At 40.4% G+C, this 21,170-nt stretch overlaps 1 protein-coding gene across 11 annotated transcripts in view; it reads left to right on the top strand.

Annotated features, from left to right (window-relative positions):
- DIP2B (disco interacting protein 2 homolog B) overlaps nucleotides 1-21,170 on the top strand; it is a 265,307-nt gene that overhangs the window by 186,498 nt on the left and 57,639 nt on the right. For 5 of the 11 annotated variants that reach the window (XM_055294834.2, XM_055294830.2, XM_063610473.1 and 2 more), the window contains 8 exons: nucleotides 346-468; nucleotides 4,072-4,269; nucleotides 6,065-6,156; nucleotides 8,526-8,636; nucleotides 11,210-11,333; nucleotides 11,940-12,049; nucleotides 16,405-16,507; nucleotides 18,626-18,690. In XM_055294834.2, coding sequence (XP_055150809.1) covers nucleotides 346-468; nucleotides 4,072-4,269; nucleotides 6,065-6,156; nucleotides 8,526-8,636; nucleotides 11,210-11,333; nucleotides 11,940-12,049; nucleotides 16,405-16,507; nucleotides 18,626-18,690 — 926 coding nt within the window. The remainder of the gene's footprint in view (nucleotides 1-345; nucleotides 469-4,071; nucleotides 4,270-6,064; nucleotides 6,157-8,525; nucleotides 8,637-11,209; nucleotides 11,334-11,939; nucleotides 12,050-16,404; nucleotides 16,508-18,625; nucleotides 18,691-21,170) is intronic. The other 6 variants (XM_063610477.1, XM_055294831.2, XM_063610476.1 and 3 more) reach the window with 3 other exon arrangements.

Here is a 21,170-nt window from a genome sequence, read left to right as displayed (position 1 = left end):
TACTAAAAATACAAAAAATTAGGCGGAGCTTGCAGTGAGCCAAGATGGCGCCACTGCACTCCAGCCTGGGGCGACAGAGCGAGACTCCATCTCAAAAAAAGAAAAAGAGAAAAAGAATAACTGAAAAGGAAGATTAGGTGAAATCCTTAAGCTATGTATTAATAATAGTACCATATTTGTTCTCTATTGTCATAAAACTTGTTGTGTGCATATTTGGTCCACTTGAAAGAGAAAGAAACTGGACAAAGGCCAAACGTCCTTAGAAATAAAAGCTCCTGAGGGAACTGAGGAACTAAAATATCCTTACAGTCAATGAATTTTAACTTACCATTTTTTCCCTTATAGGTGTTCCTGTCAGTAGCAGAGTATCTACAAAAATCCAGCAGCTTCTGAACACTCTGAAACGACCCAAAAGGCCTCCCTTAAAGGAATTTTTTGTGGATGACTCTGAAGAAATTGTGGAAGGTAGTAGTAAAAATACCAAAAACATATATTCATATATTCATTAAATAAATATATCTTAAGCAGTTACTATGTGTCAGGTACTATAGGGTTAAAGAATGAACAAGACACAGTTCTTGGTTCAAAGAGTTCATCATTTTCTGCTCTTTTTCCTCTAATGATCATCTGTATTTTAGATCTTAGATGAAAATTAAGGAGGGAGGGAAGAAGAGGGAAGAAAGGCAAAGAGATAACCACGGAGCATAGAACTGTCTTTGGAAATAAACTGTTTGAAATTAGTAACTATCCCAAATACATGATTTTATGAGTTATTTATATTTGGCATTTTCTCAGATATGGATATCAAATTCAGCCTCAAAAGTTTGCCTACTCTTTTTTCATATAACGTAGTCCTTTTATGAATCAACCAATCAATACGTATTTCTGCTTTCTACAAAACAGCGTGTTAGATGGTGAAAAGGTTCAAAGATTTATAAAAATACAGTTATTTCCTTTATGTTGTTTACAATTTAGACGGATGCTAAAATATATCCATGTGAATACTTAATTTAAGTATTAAGTATCTGTCAGCCAATATAGGCACTTCTGAGAAGGGAAGAAATCAGTTCCCTCTGGTTTAGGAAAGGCTTCACAGAGGAAGTGTAACAGTGATTTATTAATTCAATAATTTTTATTTTTTTTATTTTTATTTTTATTTTTTTTATTATTATTATTTTTTTGAGACGGAGTCTTTCTCTGTCCCCCAGGCTGGAGTGCGGTGGCGCGATCTCTGCTTACCGCAACCTCCACCTCCTGGGTTCACGCCATTCTCCTGCCTCAGCCTCCCGAGTAGCTGGGACCACAGGCGCCCGCCAACACGCCCGGCTAATTTTTTTGTATTTTTTAATAGAGACGGGGTTTCACCGTGTTAGCCAGGATGGTCTCAATCTCCTGACCTCGTGATCCACCCGCCTCAGCCTCCCAAAGTGCTGGGATTACAGGCTTGAGCCACCGCGCCCAGCCAATAATTTTTAAATTATGGATAAAATCATATATCTAGGATTTAATAGGGAAGGGGAATGAGTGTGTGTATGGATAAAATGAGAATGGCCATTTGATAATTATAGAATGATGACAATAGATCTAGACAAATAGATCTACCTAAGAAAAGCTTTTGTCGAAAGAGCTAAGCCTTGGTAGCTTTGTAGTCTGTTTTTATGTCCTGAGACTAATAGTAATAGGTTTTGATCACATCAGCTTGTTAATAGAATTAGGTACATTGGTAGACTAGATCTGGTCTTAGCCCAATTTATGCCACAGAAAGCAACCTGACATAGGAGGTTAAGATGAGTATCTGTTTCTTTAGGAATCACTAAACTCATTGAATGGTGGACGTCTTTCATGATGTACTGATGTTCAAGATGCCCATGTCAGCAATAGCCTCTCCAGTGTTTCTAGCATTGGGTATTGACCAGGCACATGAAGGTCAGGGTTTTTAACAGGAATCTTACCTGAAAAAATTGCATTGGCAGAATAGAACTAACAACTTTCCATTAATTACTAATATAAATAGGCAATAGTTGCTTGTTTGAGTAATTGTTACCTTTGGAAAAGAAAAATACCAGTATGTCTTTGGAAATCTGAAAGAGCATGCCCCAGAATCTGCATTGAAGCCTAATGGACAATGGCGATAATGTCAGCTTTCACGGCCAGAAACAATGCCTACTATATACATAGTCTGTCCAAACAAATAAAATACTTGTTTAGAAACACATGTTTATTTTTTTTAGTTAATCTGGTGGTTTAGGGTCTGGGAATATATAAAGCAGAAGGGCAGTTGAAACATTTATTATTTACCCTAAGGCAGCAAATTGGGGAGTGAAACTATTTCGTGAATTTTATGTTAGTAGAAAAATGAATCAAGGCGTTTTAAGTACAATCCCCAGATTTGTCACTGAGCTATAAAACCTTTATTTCGTATTTCATTTGCCCATCTAAGATTTGTTGCTCATTCTGTCCCTTCTCCCTTCGGTGCCTCTTTTCTCATCTCTTGTTCACCTGGCTAATTCCTGATCATCCTTTAAGACTCCACTCAGACATTTCCTCCTCCAGGTGGAGACGTGCCCCACTTCTGCCCTCCTTGTCCATGTGTCTGTCACGCACTGCTCATGTTGTCCTAGCCTTAGCGCTGAGTCTGTGTGTGTTTATGTCCCCTGGTGCTCTCTATCTAGAGTGATTTGTTCCACGTGTAAATTATCTTTCCTGCTACACAAATGTAGCATTTGGCCGGGTGCGGTGGCTCACGCCTGTAATCCCAGCACTCTGGGAGGCCGAGGAGAGTGGGAAGTCAGGAGTTCAAGACCAGCCTGGCCAACATGGTGAAACCCCGTCTCTACTAAAAATACAAAAATTAGCCAGGCGTGGTGGCGGGTGCCTATAATCCCAGCTACTTGGGAGGCTGAGGCAGGAGAATCTTTTGAACCCGGGAGGCGGAGGTTGCAGTGAGCCGAGATCGCTCCACTGCACCCCAGCCTGGGCGACAGAGCAAGACTCCGTTGCAGGGGTAGGGAAGGAAATGTAGGGTTCTTTTTTTGATTTTTATTATTTGAATAATACTTGTTCATTTTAGAAATTAAGAGGACTTTTGTTTTATCTGTGAAAGGATATGAAATATTCATCCCCAATCTCTGCAATAAGCATGTTAATAATTAGCTCCCCACTAAACACACACCCAAATTCAGTCCAGTTCAGCCGACATTGTTGAACAACCGTGAAGTATTAGGCACTACAGGCAGTAAGGGGAGTAAGAGCCACCCCTTTCCTCAAGAAGCCATCAGCCTTTGTGGGGGAAAACTTGTACAGTAAAAGAAGTCCTTGAGGATGCTCAGTGCTTTCCTAAGGGCAACGTGGGAGCACTGAGGAAGCAGTAGTCTCCTCAGGGAGTAGTTGGGAATGGTTCCCAGAGAATGTGCTGTTTCAGCCGAGTCCTGAAAAGGATGAGGAAGAGTTCACCAGGAGGCAAAGAGACTGGCCATACGAGATGAGTGCAGAGGTCTGGAGACATGGGATACTGTGGTTTATGCCCATTATCTGTTTGAGTGAAATAATGACCCTGAGGTATAACTGTTACTATTCCCGTTTTACAGATGAGGAAAGCCAAGCTCAGATAAATCAATTGGCCTAAGGTAATACTAGTAAAAAGTCAATGTAAACTTGGGCTTTCTGACTCCCAGTATAATGCCTTCTCATTAAACATAATCTACTGTAGTAGAACCTGGCTGTCTCACACTGGACACAAAACTGTACAGATTTAAAAACAAATTTGCTAAAAATTGTGAAGTTGCTACAAAAAATGTATATTTTGTGCTATTTTATATATGCAGTGATTTGCTTTGTCAGGGTCAGGATTTGTTCATTGCATGAAACATATTGAATATGATTTCACATTTAAGTGGAAAATTGATTTAAGGCCCAGTTTGTGGACCACCATTTCTAACCATGTCCTTTCTCAAAGTGAGTTTAAACCAGATAAATATGAAGTGAAAAGGAAGATGCAGTTGAGATTAGAGACCTAAGTTGTGTTCATTGGTATTTCTACTCATTTCACCCATTGGGATTTTCCTGGTACAGTACCTCAGCCAGACCCCAACCAGCCCAAGCCGGAGGGACGGCAGATGACCCCTGTGAAAGGAGAGCCTTTAGGAGTCATCTGTAACTGGCCTCCTGCTCTTGAATCTGCCCTGCAGCGCTGGGGTACCACTCAAGCAAAATGCTCCTGTCTGACTGCACTGGACATGACAGGGAAACCAGTTTACACTCTTACATATGGTGAGTCTGCAAGATTCCAGATCCTTCTGTCCTGAGAGTTCTTCAGAATATCATGGGTAGCGTTTTATATAGATACTTAGCAGTTGCTGGCCATTATGTTTCAGTAGATTTTTTCAATAATTTAAAAGGATCCTAAGTTCTAAGTAAAGCTATTGCCAAATATTTTCATTTGCTAAAGCAACATTTGCAAGCCAGCTAATATTTAAAAGACAGCAAAAAGAAGAGAGACTTTGTACATCCATCGATGTTTTAACATTACAAGAGGATTTTAGAAAAACATTTGGTATTAATGATGTATGGTGAAAATCAGATGGTTTTATCTAACAGTTGAAACTGATTACTTGTTAAATCTTTATTCTATCCTGCTTCTTGATTATAATAGGCACAAAATTCTGTAATGAACAAAGAATGAGTACTTTTCTGTTTAATTTTGCATACCAGCTAAATTTTTTCTTTTTAAAATAACTTCAAGGAAAAATGGGGTCAACCCTGGGCTATGAGATTTTGTACTAGTTTATTCAAACAGATTCCTTTTCTCCTTTGCAAGTGGAACACAGTGTCCATAGACCTAGATAGAAAATAATCTTTGAGGAAAAACAAGGTTTTATTTAAAGAATTACGCAGGTTGACATAGTTTAAACTTTGGATGCCCCTCTGAATAAATTGTATATAAAATAACATAGCTATTTAAAATAACATGATTTCCCTTTTCCTTATCTCATAATCTAAAATAAGAATTTCTAAGAGTGGTTGAGGGGAGGGAGTAGGAAAAGAAAAGCATTTGTTGTTTGTTTTTGCCAAAATGGTTTTAACATTCACCTCAGAAGCTGTATATACATTTCATTCATATAACCCTTAAAGAAAGCATTTAGCTGGCCAAATTTTTGCATGTTTGTGTAACATCTATGAATACATCCACATGTTCATACAGATAATTTCCATTTTCGTGTTTGTTTTCACTAAATTACAGCATATGGAATGTTTAATCATTTGAGTCATGTTTTTGCTTTGCAGTTTCCTCAAGTGTCTGATACCACCTATGTAAGTGGTTTTTCAGAAAAAGAACATTTCTGAAGATATTTGTAAATTTTTTAAAAAGCTGGCCGGGCACAGTGGCTCATGCCTGTAATCCCGACACTTTGGGAGGCTGAGACAGGTGGATCACCTGAGGCCAGGAATTTGAGACCAGCCTGGACAACATGGTGAAACCCTGTCTCTATTAAAAATACAAAAATTAGCCGGATGTGGTGACACGCACCTGTAGTCCAAGCTACTTGGGAGGCTGAGGCAAGAATTACTCAAACAGGGAGACAGACAGAGATTGCAGTGAGCCAAGATTGCACCACTGCACTCCAGCCTGGACAGAGTGAGACTCTGTCTTTAAAAAAAAAAAAAAAACTTAGAAGTATCCTTCTGATTTTCAGTCTTGTAATTAAAAATATTGTTTTCCTCCCTTTCAGTGTGATCAGTTTACATCAAATTATTTCTAAGGATATGCAGATTATTTCAGAAAAGAATTCGAATATTATGTAAACCAGGATGAGCATCTGGTGATGTTTTATTTCTGTTTCAAGGCATGACTGGCTTTTGTAAACTAGAATGAATAGAAAGCTTTTGTTGCAGTTAGTTGGCCTACTGTGTGTTGGGGAGTGAATGACACTCCTCTAACCCATCATTTGGAAGTGGCCATTGTCTCATTAACTACATTGATAATCTGAATGTTCTTTCATTAAGGTAGACCTGTTTTTTTTTTTCTATATGACTTGTTGTCTTTTTTTTCTTCCTTTTTTTCCAGGAAAGTTGTGGAGCAGAAGTTTAAAGTTGGCCTACACACTTCTTAATAAACTGGGGACCAAAAATGAACCTGTGTTAAAACCTGGAGACAGGGTAATTGGCATTTTGGTTTTAGGGAGGTGGTGTTTATTGTTTTCTAATATGCTAATATTCTAATATTCTGGAGTTTTCATATACAACAGGAAAATTTATATAACTCTTATTTTTGGAAAAATAAAAATGGTTTGGTTCCAACGCAGGTTAGCCCAATGCCAGATGACAATTCTCACATTCCTGGGTTGAAGGAAATTCGCATGTGCTTTCCTGTAGCTGCCAATCAGTAATCTCTTTAGGTGCTAATAAAAAGAAAGAGAAACCTTAGTCTTTCCAGAAATAAATATTGGACTCTTTAGATAACAAGAAAACAGCAACAAAACTTACTCTTTGATTTTTTTATTTTATTTTTTCCTCCTCTTTACAAAATGCCTCAAACAGGGGCTGGGTGCAGTGGTTCACACCTGTAATCCCAGCACTTTGGGACACTGAGGTGGGAGGATCACTTGAAGCCAGGAGTTTTAGACCAGCCTGGGCAACATAGTGAGACCCCTTCTCTACAAACAGTTTTTTTTTTTTTTTAATTAGCTGGGTGTGGTGGCACGCATCTGTAGTCCCAGCTACTCGGGAGGTTAAGGTGGGAGGATTGCTTGAGCCCAGGAGTTCAAGGCAGCAGTGAGCCATGAGCTTGCCACTGCATTTGTGTGGGCAGTATTGCTTACACCTAACAACAACAACAAAGCCTCATACATCTTTTAAAACATTTTCTGTGGTTTTATGCAAAAAGAGAGGAAGATTCATGTTACTTTTAAGAAAAAACTAATTGACATAGTTTTATTTCTCCTTTAATTTGAGGGGACATTAAACTATTTTTTTAATTTTTGAAGATATTTTTCCTATTAATGACTTTCTAAATATGATTACTTTTTACTATTTTCATTTGGAATTCATAGAATGAAACACCAACTACACAATAGACTTATTTTGATTGGGCTTATGATTATGGAATCTCTTAAACTAGGCCTGTTAAAAATACTTTTGCATTGTGACAAAGGGCACATAAAGGATGGCTTTTACTTATAAATGTGACACGTGAGTGTTTTCTAGTCCTCCTGAACCCTAAGCGGGTGATTTTGTGTCTCCCTAGCAAGATGGACACTGTGCAGGAAGGAAATGGGTTGTTTAAATGTCTTGTGGAATTAATTTTCAGAACCCTAGGAAAATTCAGAAGTTCAAAAGTGAACTTCTCTTGGGAGTGAGTTAAGAGAATTTGAAAGCAAAAGAAGGGGAAACAAGTCTCATGACGTGATTAAGTTTCAAATGTTAATCTGTGAGTATCCAAGCCAAATAAGAAACTCCGCAGTGGTAGTGACTTTTGTGTTTTCGCATTCCTTGAGTGAATTAGGAAAAGTCATTTATCTCTGTGATGTGTTACAGGTGAGATCACAGGTTTGAACTTATTATAGAGGTTTCACGGTTTATGTTCTATTAATGAATTAACTGTATATCCATACAGTTTCCGCCAGTATTGCTTACACCTATTACCAGATGCCCTCCTGCTAGAACATTTGTATTGTTGGGTAAGGGAACAAGGATTAATACAATGAATTAAAGAGTAAGAAAACTGGCCGGGTGCGGTGGCTCACGCCTGCAATCCCAGCACTTTGGGAGGCCAAGGCGGGCGGATCACGAGGTCAGGAGATCGATCAAGACCATCCTGGCTAACACGGTGAAACCCCATCTCTACTAAAAATATTAAAAATTAGCCGGGCGTGGTGGCGGGCGCCTGTAGTCCCAGCTACTTGGGAGGCTGAGGCAGGAGAATGGCGTGAACCCAGGAGGCGGAGCTTGCAGTGAGCCGAGATCGCACCAGTGCACTCTAGCCTGTGCAACAGAGCAAGACTCTGTCTCAAAAAAAAAAAAAAAAAAAAAAAAAAAAAAAAAAAGTAAGAAAACTTATGTTGGCCCTAACATGGTGATCAAGTCAATCCACAGTTGTAGGCTCTCTCTGAGAGATGTAAGGCTTATTCTTTAATATGCTGTTCTATCTGGAGAGATCCATTACATTTATTTTATCGCCTTAGCCCTACACTAAAGTAAATTTGCCTTGGGTTTCCTAAGTAATTAACTTAATGCTTAAGATGGTTTGTTTGTTGCTAAATCACCAAAAGGATTAAGTGAAAAATTGTGATGAGGATGAGGATGAATGCATTATAGTTCCCAAAATGTGTAGTATAATCATGGGCATGTCAGAGATCTTTTTAGATGTGTGTCTCTATCTCAGTAACTTAATTTCCTTTAGAGCAGATGGCTGTTAAATAGTTTGATTTACTGTGTTCATGATAAATATTATATACTTAGACAGTGACATTGAAAGCATTAGTATGGTTTTATTCCTCTGTTAAACTGAATGTCATTATGAATTTTAGGTAGCCCTGGTTTACCCCAACAATGATCCAGTCATGTTTATGGTGGCTTTTTATGGATGCCTCCTGGCAGAAGTGATTCCAGTGCCTATAGAGGTACCTCTTACCAGAAAGGTAACATTGCTAAATTTAAGAGGAATGTAGCCTGATGTGACATGGCAGGCATTGGGTTCTTGGATAGATGTAGTCACAACATTAAAAACTGTTCGACCATTTTTGGAAGTACTCAGCTTCACTTTCTAAAAACATGAAATTTGTAGAAAAATTATTTTATTAAATATTTACAAGTTTTATGCAAATAACATTTTCAATTAAGATAGAGTTTGTATAGTATTGCGTATCATTTAAAATATCACTGGAGTGAGGCCGGGCGCAGTGGCTCACGCCTGTAATCCCAGCACTTTGGGAGGCTGAGGCGGGGGGATCACAAGGTCAGGAGATCAAGACCATCCTGGCTAACATGGTGAAACCCCGTCTCTACTAAAAAATACAAAAAAATTAGTTGGGCATGGTGGCGGGCACCTGTGGTCCCAGCTACTCGGGAGGCTGAGGCAGGAGAATGGCGTGAACCCTAGAGGTGGAGCTTGCAGTTAGTTGAGATCACGCCATTGCACTCCAGCCTGGGCGACAGAGCGAGACTCTGTCTAAAAATAAATAAATAAATAAATAAATAAATAATAAATATCACTGGGGCGACTTGACATGGTGGCTCACGCCTGTAATCCTAGCACTTTGGGAGATTGAGGTGGGCGGGTTGCGTGAGCCCAGAAGGTCGAGAGCAGCCTAGGCAACATAGGGAGACCTCATCTCTACAAATAATAAAAAACTAGCCAGACATGGTGGTGTGCATCTGTAGTCCCAGCTATTTGAGAAGCTGAGGTGGAAGGATTGATTGAACCCAGGAGATTGAGGCGCAGTGACCTGTGATCGCGCCACTGTACTCCAGCCTGGGCAATAGAGCAAGCAAAACTCTGTTTCAGAATATAAAATAAAATATCATGGGGGCATACTTGACTTTCAACACTGATCATTTATAAAGAATCCCACTCTTGCTTCAGAGACTATACATAATCCACATTTATAGTAGTTGAGACCTTTTTTAAAGGGATTTCCTGTAACTGTATCATATGACCTAGGATTTCCATTAGGTGGAAAGGGATGGTGTGATGACATGTTACTTCTCTGGATTATAAGATTTTACTTTGACAATACATCAGCCCAACTAAAATGAAGCATAAGTAACAGATTTCCATGTTTGACTGAGTGATTTCTCCGTGAGCCACTTGATGCTAATTTTGTCATGCAGTTTATTTCTGAGGGCTGATGTCAAAGATGAATATGTTGGAGGATGTGGATTTATAAGAAGAAATTGGCCTGGCACGGTGGCTCACACCTGTAATCCCAGCACTTTGGGAGGCCGAGGTGGGTGGATCACCTGAGGTCAGGAGTTTGAGACCAGCCTGGCCAACATGGTGGAACCCCATCTCTACTAAAAATACAGAAATTAGCCAGGTGTGGTGGCACAAGCCTGTGATCCCAGCTACTCAGGAGGCTGAGGCAGGAGAATCACTTGAACCCGGGAGGTGGAGTTTGCAGTGAGTCGAGATTGCGCCACTGTACACCAGCCTGACAAAGTGAGATCTTATCTCAAAAAAATAAAAGAAGAAATCAGCCGGGCCGTAGTGGCTTATGCCTGTAATCCTAGCACTTTGGGAGGCCGAGGCGGATGGATCACTTTAGGTCAGGAGTTCAAAACCAGCCTGGCCAACATGACGAAACCCTGTCTCTACTAAAAATACAAAAATTAGCCAGGCGTGGTGGTGCGCTCCTGTCGTCCCAGCTACTTGGGAGATTGAAATAGGAGAATAACCTTAACCCAGGAGGTGGAGGTTGTAGTGAGCCGAGATCATGCCACTGCACTCCAGCTTGGGTGACAGAGAGAGGCTCCATCTCATAAAAAAAGAAAAGAAAAAGCATTTCTGAAAGGAATAAAAAACAAATTGATAACATCCCCAAATCTGTAGTCGTTGGGATGTAGTATCCTTCATTTGATCAGGAAATCATATGGTTGTTGTTAAATTATTAAGTTGGCAGAATTTGTGGTTTCACAATGATACTTGTAAGATGATATTTTAATGGAAATGTTTTAGACTATATCTTTTGTTGTTTTTGCTGCTGCTGTTGTGTAAGGCTTAAATCTACCCCCTTTAAAAACAGAAAAATAAAAGGAGTATACGGATTTGGTATATCCATCCATTGACTTTCATTGTCAGCTTGGACATTTAGTATCCATTTACATTATTTATTTTGTTCATACCTGACTTGCTTTTCTGTCGAATTTTGGGGTGAGGCTAGGGGAAGATAACCATGTTAGCATTTATTTAATTTGCTGGAAACTAAAAGAGGATCACTGCTGACTCTTAAATAAAATGGTTACATTTGTCTGGTAGGATTTATCATTTGTAATGTCTGGTTAATAAAATACTTGATTTGTGCTCAGGAAATGTTTGTATTGTAGAAATTATTTGGAAGAACACATTGTGATTGGATTTTGACAATTGCCAGATCTTGGTGGGGCTCTATGATTGTTATCAAACAAAATGCCAGAGCATTACTGAGTGTCAGATATGGGCATGAGTGTGCTCACATTTGCTCCCCTACCTATGTTCATTATCATTTCTCCACAGGATGCTGGAGGTCAGCAGATTGGCTTCTTGCTAGGAAGCTGTGGTATTGCCTTAGCTCTTACCAGTGAAGTTTGTCTAAAAGGACTGCCAAAAACCCAGAATGGAGAAATTGTACAGTTTAAAGGTTAGTAATATTGTACCTGAATTATCAGTTAAAAGTTAAAACTGAGTGCTTTAATTAGCTTTTTAATTTAGTAATAGCTAGGTACTTTACATATATGTTCTATTTAATTCTCATATTCTTATGAAGTAGATACCATTATTCCCATTTTACAAGTGAGGAAACTGAGAAACAGAGAGGTTAACTTGCCCAAAGTCACAGCTAATAAATGGCAGAGCAGCAATTTGAACCCAAATCTGTCTGATTCCACAGCCCACACCCTTAACCTTTATGCCGATGGTTGGAAAAAGCTACCACTCTGTACATTAAAGCTAAATGCTACATGTAGAGACAGAGGATAGACTAACCTCAGTGGACTTCCACTGCCAAACGGACCTCCCAGTTGTTGAGGTAATGTGAAGGCCTGGAATTAGCATGTGGAACGATTGTACTTTTGAAAGAAGGTATAATTGTCTGGTGATTTGCCACTAAAAACTAATAAAAACTAAGTATCTTATTGATTATAAAATGATCTTAATTTGGTCTCTTGATATTTAAAATGACCAGTTCAGTGTGAATTCCTTCCTTGATGGCTTAGGCAATTCAATTTTCACTTTGGGTTTGATTTAGGTTGGCCCCGGCTCAAATGGGTTGTAACAGATTCCAAGTACCTTTCAAAGCCACCGAAAGATTGGCAGCCACACATCTCACCTGCTGGGACAGAACCGGCGTACATTGAGGTAAGTCCTAAGATGTAAAATACGCTTTCAGGCTTTTCCTTGGGCTTTGCTTGCCACCTTTCAAGATGTAAAACCAAATTTTTGCAACGTTAATGTTAGAAGATCCTCCTGCTTTGTGAGATTTCCATCTTTTGGCTTGTAAAATGCCTTGTAGTGGATCTTCTATCCTAATTATTTGATCATAAATATACATTCAAGAGAATGACAGCATAAAAAAGGATTCTTCACGTAAGAAAGTTACAAAAGACTTTAAGGAAGTACAAACGTTTAGGAAATGATGTACTGGCAGAGAAATTTCTCTGCTGCTTTTTTAGAGAGGTTGGGGGTAAGAGAACGGAGAAATGGGGAGGGAAAATAGCTCTGCTTAAAAGAACAGATTAGTAGATGAAAGATAAAGAGCAAGAATAAACAAATGGCTGGAAGGTTTGATATTAAGGTTGGTATAGGAATGCAATTGTCAACATGATCCCATTGACGGATTAAGCAAATCCAAGTGCACACCAGGCACCAGGCTGAATGCTTTAAGTGCATTTTCTCATTTAGTCCTCACAAGTACCCTGTGAGGTTTGGATTATTATTAAACTTGCTTTATAGATGAGAAGACTAAGACTTAAAAGAACTTCAGTAGTTGACCAAAGGCCACATGACTCAAAAATGGCAGAGCTAGACTCAGAGTCAGGTCTAACTCTAAAAGCTGTAGCCTTCACCACTCTGCATCCTGCCTGAGACATATGCTCACCAATTGTTAAGTTAATGAACAGGCAAATCAATAAAAACTTTTTTCAAGATTTGGGGGAAAATCATCTAACCTTGAACACTGTGGTGATAAGTAGAGAGAACTTCAAAAAATTTTGGATATAGAAAAGAGAGGCTGGGAGAATGAGTTCATGTCCTTTGCAGGGACATAGATGAAGCTGGAAGCCATCATTCTCAGCAAACTAACACAGGAACAGAAAACCAAACACTGCATGTTCTCACTTATAAGTGGGAGTTGAACAATAGGAACACATGGACACAGGGAGGGGAATATCACACACCAGGGCCTGTTGAGGGCTGAGGGGCAAGGGGAGGGAGATCATTAGGACAAATACCTAATGCATGCGGGGCTTAAAACCTAGATAACCAGTTGATAGGTGCAGCAAATCACCAGGGCACACATATACCTATGTAACCTACATGCACGTTCTGCACATGTATCCCAGAACTTAAAGTAAAATTAAAAAAAAAAAAAAATAGGCTGGGGCGGGACACAGTGGTGCACACCTGTAATCCTGGCACTTTTGGAGGCTGAGGTGGATGCTCCTAAGGTCGGGGGTTCGAGACCAGACTGGCCAACATAGTGAAACCCCATCTCTAATAAAAATAAAAAAAAATTAGCTGGGCATGATGGAGCACGTCTGTAGTCCCAGCTGCTTGGGAGGTTGAGGCGGGAGGATCACTTGAACCCAGGATGCAGAGGTTGCAGTGAGCCGAGATCACGCCACTGCACTAGAGAGGCTGGATGCAATGGTTCACATCTGTCTGTAATCCCTGCACTTTGGAAGGCCAAATAGGAGGACTGCAAAGAAAAAGAAGAGAGTGACCAGTAGCTCTGAGAGGTGATGGGGGTATTATTGGTTGCAAGGATGATTGTTTTTAAAGATGGAACAGATCTAAGTATCTTTAAAAGACAGACAGATAGGCCAGGTAAGATAGCTCAGGCCTTTAATCCCAGTACTTTGGGAAGCTGAGGCAGGTGGGTTGCTTGAGCTCAGGAGTTCAAGACTAACCTGAGTAACATAGTGAGACTCTGTCTCTACAAAAAATAAAAAATTAGCTGGGCCAGGTGGTATGCACCTATAGTCCCAGCTACTCAGGAGTCTAAGGTGGGAAGATCACTTGAGCCCAGGAGGTTAAGGCAACAGTGAGCTGTGTTCATGCCACTGCACCCTAGCCTGGATGACAGAGCACAATTCTGTCTCAAAAAAGAAAAAAATACAAATAAGCAATTAAAAATACCAAATTTAGTGATCAACTCTCAATCTATGTCATGTCTCAATGATGACATGGTTCATCACTCGGTCCTCCTTAAAACTCCAGTCCTGGCTTCGTGGACTCCTCTCTCAGTTCCTCTGCCTCATTGGCCATTCCTTCAGTTGTCTTTATTGGCTCTTCCTAAAGGTGGAGCGTCCTTCATTGTGTGGCTCTTGCTTAGCTCTCTGGCCTTATTAGAACTTTTACCCTCTGTCTTTCTAGGTGCCTGTTACTTTGAATTAACTTGCAGTTCTTGCTTGGGATCCTCCTATTACCCACAGGACTCTACTAGTGAGTTTAAAGCATCTCTGGGTAATAGGGAGTTATTAAAGGGTTGTCAGCTGGAGAGTGACAAGAATGAATTTATTATAAGAAGATATATCTGGACTGGTTGGGTTAAGAAAGGAAGTAAGGGCTGGGCGCTGTGGCTCACCCTTATTATCCTAACACTTTGGGAGGCTGAGGCAGGCAGATCACTTGAGCTCAGGAGTTCGAGACGAGCCTGGGCAACATGGCGAAACTCTGTCTCTACAAAAAATACAAAAATTAGCCGGGTGTGGTGGCACATGCCTATAGTCCCAGCTACTTGGGAGGCTGAGCCTGGGAGCTCAAAGCTGCAGTGAGCCATGATCATGCCACTGCATTCCAGCCTGAGTGAGACTCTGTCTCAAAAAGGAAAAAAAAAAAGGAGACCAGCTTTACAGTTATTCAGGTGAGCCCAAGCTTATGGTAGAGAGCAGAGAGCAAAGTAGATGGAGCTTCAGACAGTAAGGAAATAGAGCAGGCAGGGCTTAGTTACTGATGCTGGAGAGGGAGAAGACAAGACAGACTCAGGTTTCTCACTTGGGCAACTGGGATTGATGGCAGCATCCTTCACTAAGATAGAAAATACAACAGGAAGAGTTTCCATGGGCAGGGACGGGAGTAAAGAAGGCAGTGATGGATATATGAGTTTCACAGGATTACTGGACATTCCAGGGGATTAGTTGACTCTGTCAGTCTGGATCTCTCTTGAGGAGAGGCCTGGGTTGAAGATAGAGAACTAGGAGTTACTAGGAATGCAGTCACCTAATGGAATAAAGTGAAAAGAGATAAGGTGGAGAACATGGAGGAGCAATGGGAGAGAGACAGACACACAGAGACAGAGACTAGAAGAGAGGAGTATCAAAAAAGCCAAGGAAGGAGAAAACGTCAAGAAAGAGAGTAGTCAAATTTTGCAGAAAGGTTTGATAAGGTATGCAAAATGTCCTTTTGGTTTAACCATCAAAAAATTGGGGCTGGTCCTAAGGTAGTGAATTATCTCAGTTGACTGTTCACAGTCAGGTACAGATCAAACTCCTATTCTACTCTTTCTCCCCTTCTCATTATTGCCCTTGGGAAGACTTAATTTTTTTTTTTTTTTTGAGACGGAGTCTCACTCTGTCGCCCATGCTGGAGTACAGTGGTGTGATCTCGGCTCACTGCAAGCTCCGCCTCCCAGGTTCACGCCATTCTCCTGCCTCAGCCTCTTGAGTAGCTGGGACTACAGGTGCCCACCACTATGCCTGCCTAATTTTTTGTATTTTTAGTAGAGACGTCGTTTCACTGCATTAGCTAGGGTGGTCTCCATCTCCTGACCTTGTGACCCGCCCACCTTGGCCTCCCAAAGTTCTGGGATTACAGGCGTGAGCCACCGCACCCAGCCAAAATTTTTTTAAAGTTGAACTGGGCACAGTGGCATACACCTGTAGTTCCAGCTACTCCGGAGGCTGAGCTGGGAGGATTGCTTGAGCCCAGGAGTTCCAATCCAGCCTGGGCAACATGGTGAGACTCCATCTTTTGAAAGAAAGAAAGGAAAGTTGATAGTCCTGGTAAAAAGCAACTTGAATGGAACATTAAAGGTAAAAGCAAAATTATAGTTGAATGATTTGGGGGAGCAAATAGGCCATTCGTTTCTAGTTCTTCCTTACAAAATTGGGTGCTTCTAATGCACAGAGCCATGTCTTACGTACCTTTCACTCTGCAGTGCTGTGCTTGACTTGTATTTATTTGATATTGTGTTTCTATTCATATAGCTCCAATCACTTGTTTGTTTTAGCTTTTGAGCAGCCACTTTACACTGATGACTATTAAACTTTGAAGTCTTTTTCATTTATATTTTTGTTGAGCTTTGTCATCCTCTAATCCTATCTTTGTGTGATTTGAGTTTGGGACCCAAGTACATTGCCTTAAATATTCATATTAAACATGTTAAATTCAGCCCATTATGACGGTTTTTCTGGGTTTTGTTTTTGGATTCTAGTTTTGTCATCTGAAATAACCCATTTTATTGTGTTTCTTATGTTTCTGTTTTTGTTTTCTAGTATAAAACAAGCAAAGAAGGAAGCGTAATGGGAGTTACAGTGTCCCGGCTTGCAATGTTGTCTCACTGCCAAGCTCTGTCGCAGGCCTGCAATTATTCTGAAGGTCAGACCTCATCCCATGACTGCCCTCATTGTTACCTTCAGAGATGTGTGACTGTGAGCACAATGCTCAGTGATTGGACCTCATTTAATGACCGAATTCAGAGTGAAATGTCCCAAGACACATTCTTGGCTTGCTTTTGTTTTCTTCTTTCTCAAAAATATGCTGTAGTTTAAAGGAACCAAAATTCTGGGCAAACCAAAATGTAAAGCATAATTTCTAGAGTACAGCAGTAGAAAACCCTAATTAAAATCATGTTTTTATTAGCTGTGGAATGTCAGGTATCTCCATCTTACCCTGCCTGTATAGTGGGCTACCAGCTATACATTTGGAGTCAAAGAAATTCAGCTACCAAAAAGCATAAATTAAAACACAAAAATGTATTCAGTATTTTTGAACTTTAGATAGGTTGATACATAATTGCATAAACCACTATTTGCCTCAGAATGTTCTTTGCAATATTAATTTTTTTAGTGTTTTCCCTTTGTAAAATGAAACAAGTTAATAAATGGTCATGATAAAATTTTTAACCAGACAATAATGTTCTATCATGAAATTATATATATATATAAATAATGGAAGCAATCAAAATGCCCTTAAATAAGGATTGATTAGGTTATAATACACTCAAGCCAGGTGCTGTGGCTCATGCCTGTAATCCCAACACTTTGGGAGGCCGAGGCAGATGGATCACCTGAGGTCAAGAGTTCGAGACCAGCCTGACCAACGCAGTGAAACCCCATCTCTACTAAAAATAATAAAAATGAGCCAGGTGTGGTGGCTTGTGCCTGTAGTCCCAGCTACTTGGGAGGCTGAGGCGGGAGAATCACTTGCACCCTGGAGGCAGAGGTTGCAGTGAGCCAAGATCATGCCACTGCACTCTAGCCTGGGTGACAGAGCAAGACTCTGTCTCAAAAAAAAAAAAAAAAAAAGATTATAATACATTCATATAATGACTGGGACATTAAAATTTTTATTTTTGAATATTAAAGATATGAAGAAATTGTTTCAATATATCATTAAGTAGGAACAAGTTAGATACCAAGCTTTTTTTTTTTTTTTTGAGACGGAGTCTCGCTCTGTCGCCCAGGCTGGAGAGCAGTGGCGCAATCTCGGCTCACTACAAGCTCTGCCTTCTGGGTTCACGCTGTTCTCCTGCCTCAGCCTCCCGAGTAGCTGGGACTACAGGTGCCCACCATCACGCCTGGCTAATTTTTTGTATTTTTAGTAGAGACGGGGTTTCACTGTGTTAGCCAGGATGGTCTCGATCTCCTGACCTCGTGATCTGCCCACCTCTGCCTCCCAAAGTGCTGGGATTACAGGCGTGAGCCACCGCACCCGGCCAGGTACCAAGCTTTGTATACCAGTTTGTCACATTAGATATCTATCTAGATGTAAATATGCCTAGAAGTATATGTATGTGTTTGTATAGATAGAATGTTTAGAGATATATACATAAACACACCAACTTTTTTTTTTTAGGAAGTATCTTTTAGGAAATTTAAAATATATTTGTCAAACTTCCAGAGTTTCTAAAATAAGCATGTATTCTCTGCATAATTAGGAAAAAAATACCTCTTGGAAGAAATGCCTAAGTCACAAGAAGTTTCTAACACCTTGGCTCTGTTGTAACCACATTACCCTATGAGCAGTCCTCTACCCGTTTTGAGGAGACCCTCAAAAGCCCCTGAGAACTTTTAGTCATTTCTCTTAAAACATCAAATCAGGCTGGACGCTGTGGCTCATGCCTGTAATCCCAGCACATTGGGAGGCTGAGGCAGGAAGATCACTTGAGGTCAGGAGTTCAAGACCAGCCTGGCCAACATGGTGAAACTCCCTCTCTACTAAAAATACAAAATTAGCCATGCATGGTGGTGTACGCCTGTAATCCCAGCTATTTGGGAGTCTGAGGCAGGAGAATTGATCGAACCTGGGAGACAGAGGTTGCAGTGAGCTGAGATTGTGTCACTGCACTCCAGCCTGGGTGACAGAGGCAAGACTCCATCTAAAAGAAAAAACAAACAAACATCAAATTAGTTGTTTATGAGAGGCAAGTGACATGATTTTTTGCTACTTAATACTAAAGATGATTTCTTTGTCTTCCTATTTTTTCTATTTTAGGGGAAACAATAGTAAATGTCTTAGACTTTAAGAAGGATGCTGGGCTGTGGCACGGCATGTTTGCGGTAAGCTACTCAGATTTAAGACCCTTAGTATAAATTGTGCTTGAGATAAGGCCAGCATGCTGTGTAACTGGAGCATCTCTCAGTGCTTGTTTGAAATTTAAATCCCCAAAAGGTCAGTAATATTTTCCAGAGGCTATATAACCTTTCCACTGGACAGAATGTTTTGAATGACTGCCATGCATAAGCTGCATGCTGCAACTGAAGAAGAGTAACAGGTAAATGGGGATTCTTCCCATCAGAGAGGAACAGGTAGCATACTCTGGGAGTTAGAAAAAGGTGACTTCCTTCCAGGTCTGGGCTTCAAGGCAGTTTCTATGGAAGAAGTGACATCTGAATTGGACTTTGAAAAATAGGTAAGCTTTAGACATACAGAAATTTTTGTAAGGGGATATAGAGGTAGAGAGAAGGGACATTTCAAGTGGCAAAACTACTGTATGTAACATGCCATGTAGGTGGAGAGAGAAAAAAAATATAGGGTTACCTGAATTGTAAAGGATGTCAGAGAGCCTCTAGTCCCACTTTCTTGGTACTGCAGGAGCTGGGAAAGCATGGGAAATGAATCATGAGGGAAGAGGAGGTGGATCCCTTTTCACCCAGAACCCTCGAAATCTTCAGTAAATTTACTTTCTAGCTCTTTTCTGAAACCTTTCCCATTTTCTTCTTTATCAGAAGTTAAAAAGCCTTTTGAGGAGGTAAGAAGAATCTCTTCTCTGTGATACCAAGGGCAAGATAGGGACATGTGTGAAGAATTGAGTTATAAACACCAGCCTTTTCCTGAAAAGGAAACAGTATCTTGCAGTAGTATCTTGGTTTCTTTGGGCAAATTAGAGAGTGAGCAAAATGGCTAATCTCAATATGAAGGCTTGGTTATTCTACCAGGCTGGGTCTCTTTGGGGACAGGGTGTCTTGGGTATGCTTGATTAGAGTGGCAGGAGAGACCCTAAATCGCATGACTCCTCAACACCTGCAGCTTTATCTAACAAAAAAAAAATTAACAGGTGTAGGCAGGACCTCCTGTAAGAAACAGGGACAGTTTGATTTCTTGCTTTGTGATGCCCAGCTAGCCTCTTTGTGGCATGTGGCAAGTACGAACATGATAAAAATATTAAGTGGCTGGGCGCGGTGGCTCACGCTTGTAATCCCAGCACTTTGGGAGGCCGAGGCGGGCGGATCACGAGGTCAGGAGATCGAGACCACAGTGAAACCCCGTCTCTACTAAAAATACAAAAAAATTAGCCGGGCGTGGTGGCGGGCGCCTGTAGTCCCAGCTACTTGGAGAGGCTGAGACAGGAGAATGGCGTGACCCCGGGAGGCGGAGCTTGCAGTGAGCCAAGATCGCGCCACTGCACTCCAGCCAGGGTGACAGAGCGAGACTCCGTCTCAAAAAAAAAAAAAAAAAAAAAAAAGCATTAAGTGGGTTGGAGGGCAGTTTAGCAGTGTCTGTTAACATTTTAAAAGCCTATACCACAGCCGGGCACTATGACTCAGGCCTGTAATCCCAGCACTTTGAGAGGCCAAGGCAGGCAAATTACCTGAGGCCAGGAGTTCAAGACCAGCTTGGCCAACATGGTGAAATCCCAACTGTACTAACAATACAAAAATTAGCTGGACATGGTAGCGCACACCTGTAATCCCTGCTACTCGGGAGGCTGTGCAGGAGAATTGTTTGAATCCAGGAGGCAGAGGTTGCAGTGAGCCGAGATCATACCACTGTACTCTAGCCTGGGCAACAGAGGAAGACTGTCTCAGATAAATAAATACATACATACATACATACATACATACATACATACATACATACACCAGTCCCAGCTACCCTGGAGGCTGAGGCAAGAGAATCACTTGAGTTCAGGAATTGGAGGCCAGCCTGGGCAACATAGTGAAACCCCTGTCTCTTTTTTTTTTTTAAAAAGCATATCCCATATGACAGCAGTACTACATATCTGTATAGGGAAATACTTGCACAAGCCCAGGGAAGGAAGTAGGAATGTGCTCCTTGAAACATTTTTTGTAGTAGCAAAAAATCGTCATTAATAGGGAAATGCCTAAATAATTGTGATATAGCCAAACAATGGAATACTATGCCGCAGTTCAAAAAGAATTATGTAGATCTCTTGTACTGATATGCATAGATTTAGCTCTAAAACAATTTAAATGAAAAAAACAAGTTACAGATATATGTATAATATGATGTCTTTTATCTTAAAAATACTTATATATTTCTATGGGAACAAATATCTGTGAAAATGCATTGAAAAAAGATTGGAAGGATATCTGTCAAACTTGTAACTGATTATCTCTGGCGAGGAGAGGAGGGAACCAGGTTTGAGGGTAGATATTAAAGGAACTTCAATCTTATATTTAATATTTCAGATTGCTTTCAAAGAGTGTGTATTTGAGTATTACTTGTATAATTAAAATTGCTAACAAAATATCAGCTCAATTTAAAAATACTAAGTATGTATTTTGTATTGATTACT

The sequence above is a fragment of the Symphalangus syndactylus genome, chromosome 10 (genome assembly GCF_028878055.3).
Source record: "Symphalangus syndactylus isolate Jambi chromosome 10, NHGRI_mSymSyn1-v2.1_pri, whole genome shotgun sequence".
Taxonomy (NCBI): Eukaryota; Metazoa; Chordata; class Mammalia; order Primates; family Hylobatidae; genus Symphalangus; species Symphalangus syndactylus.
Note: the sequence above shows the minus strand (reverse complement) of the source record. Positions and strands in the feature narration are given on the sequence as shown.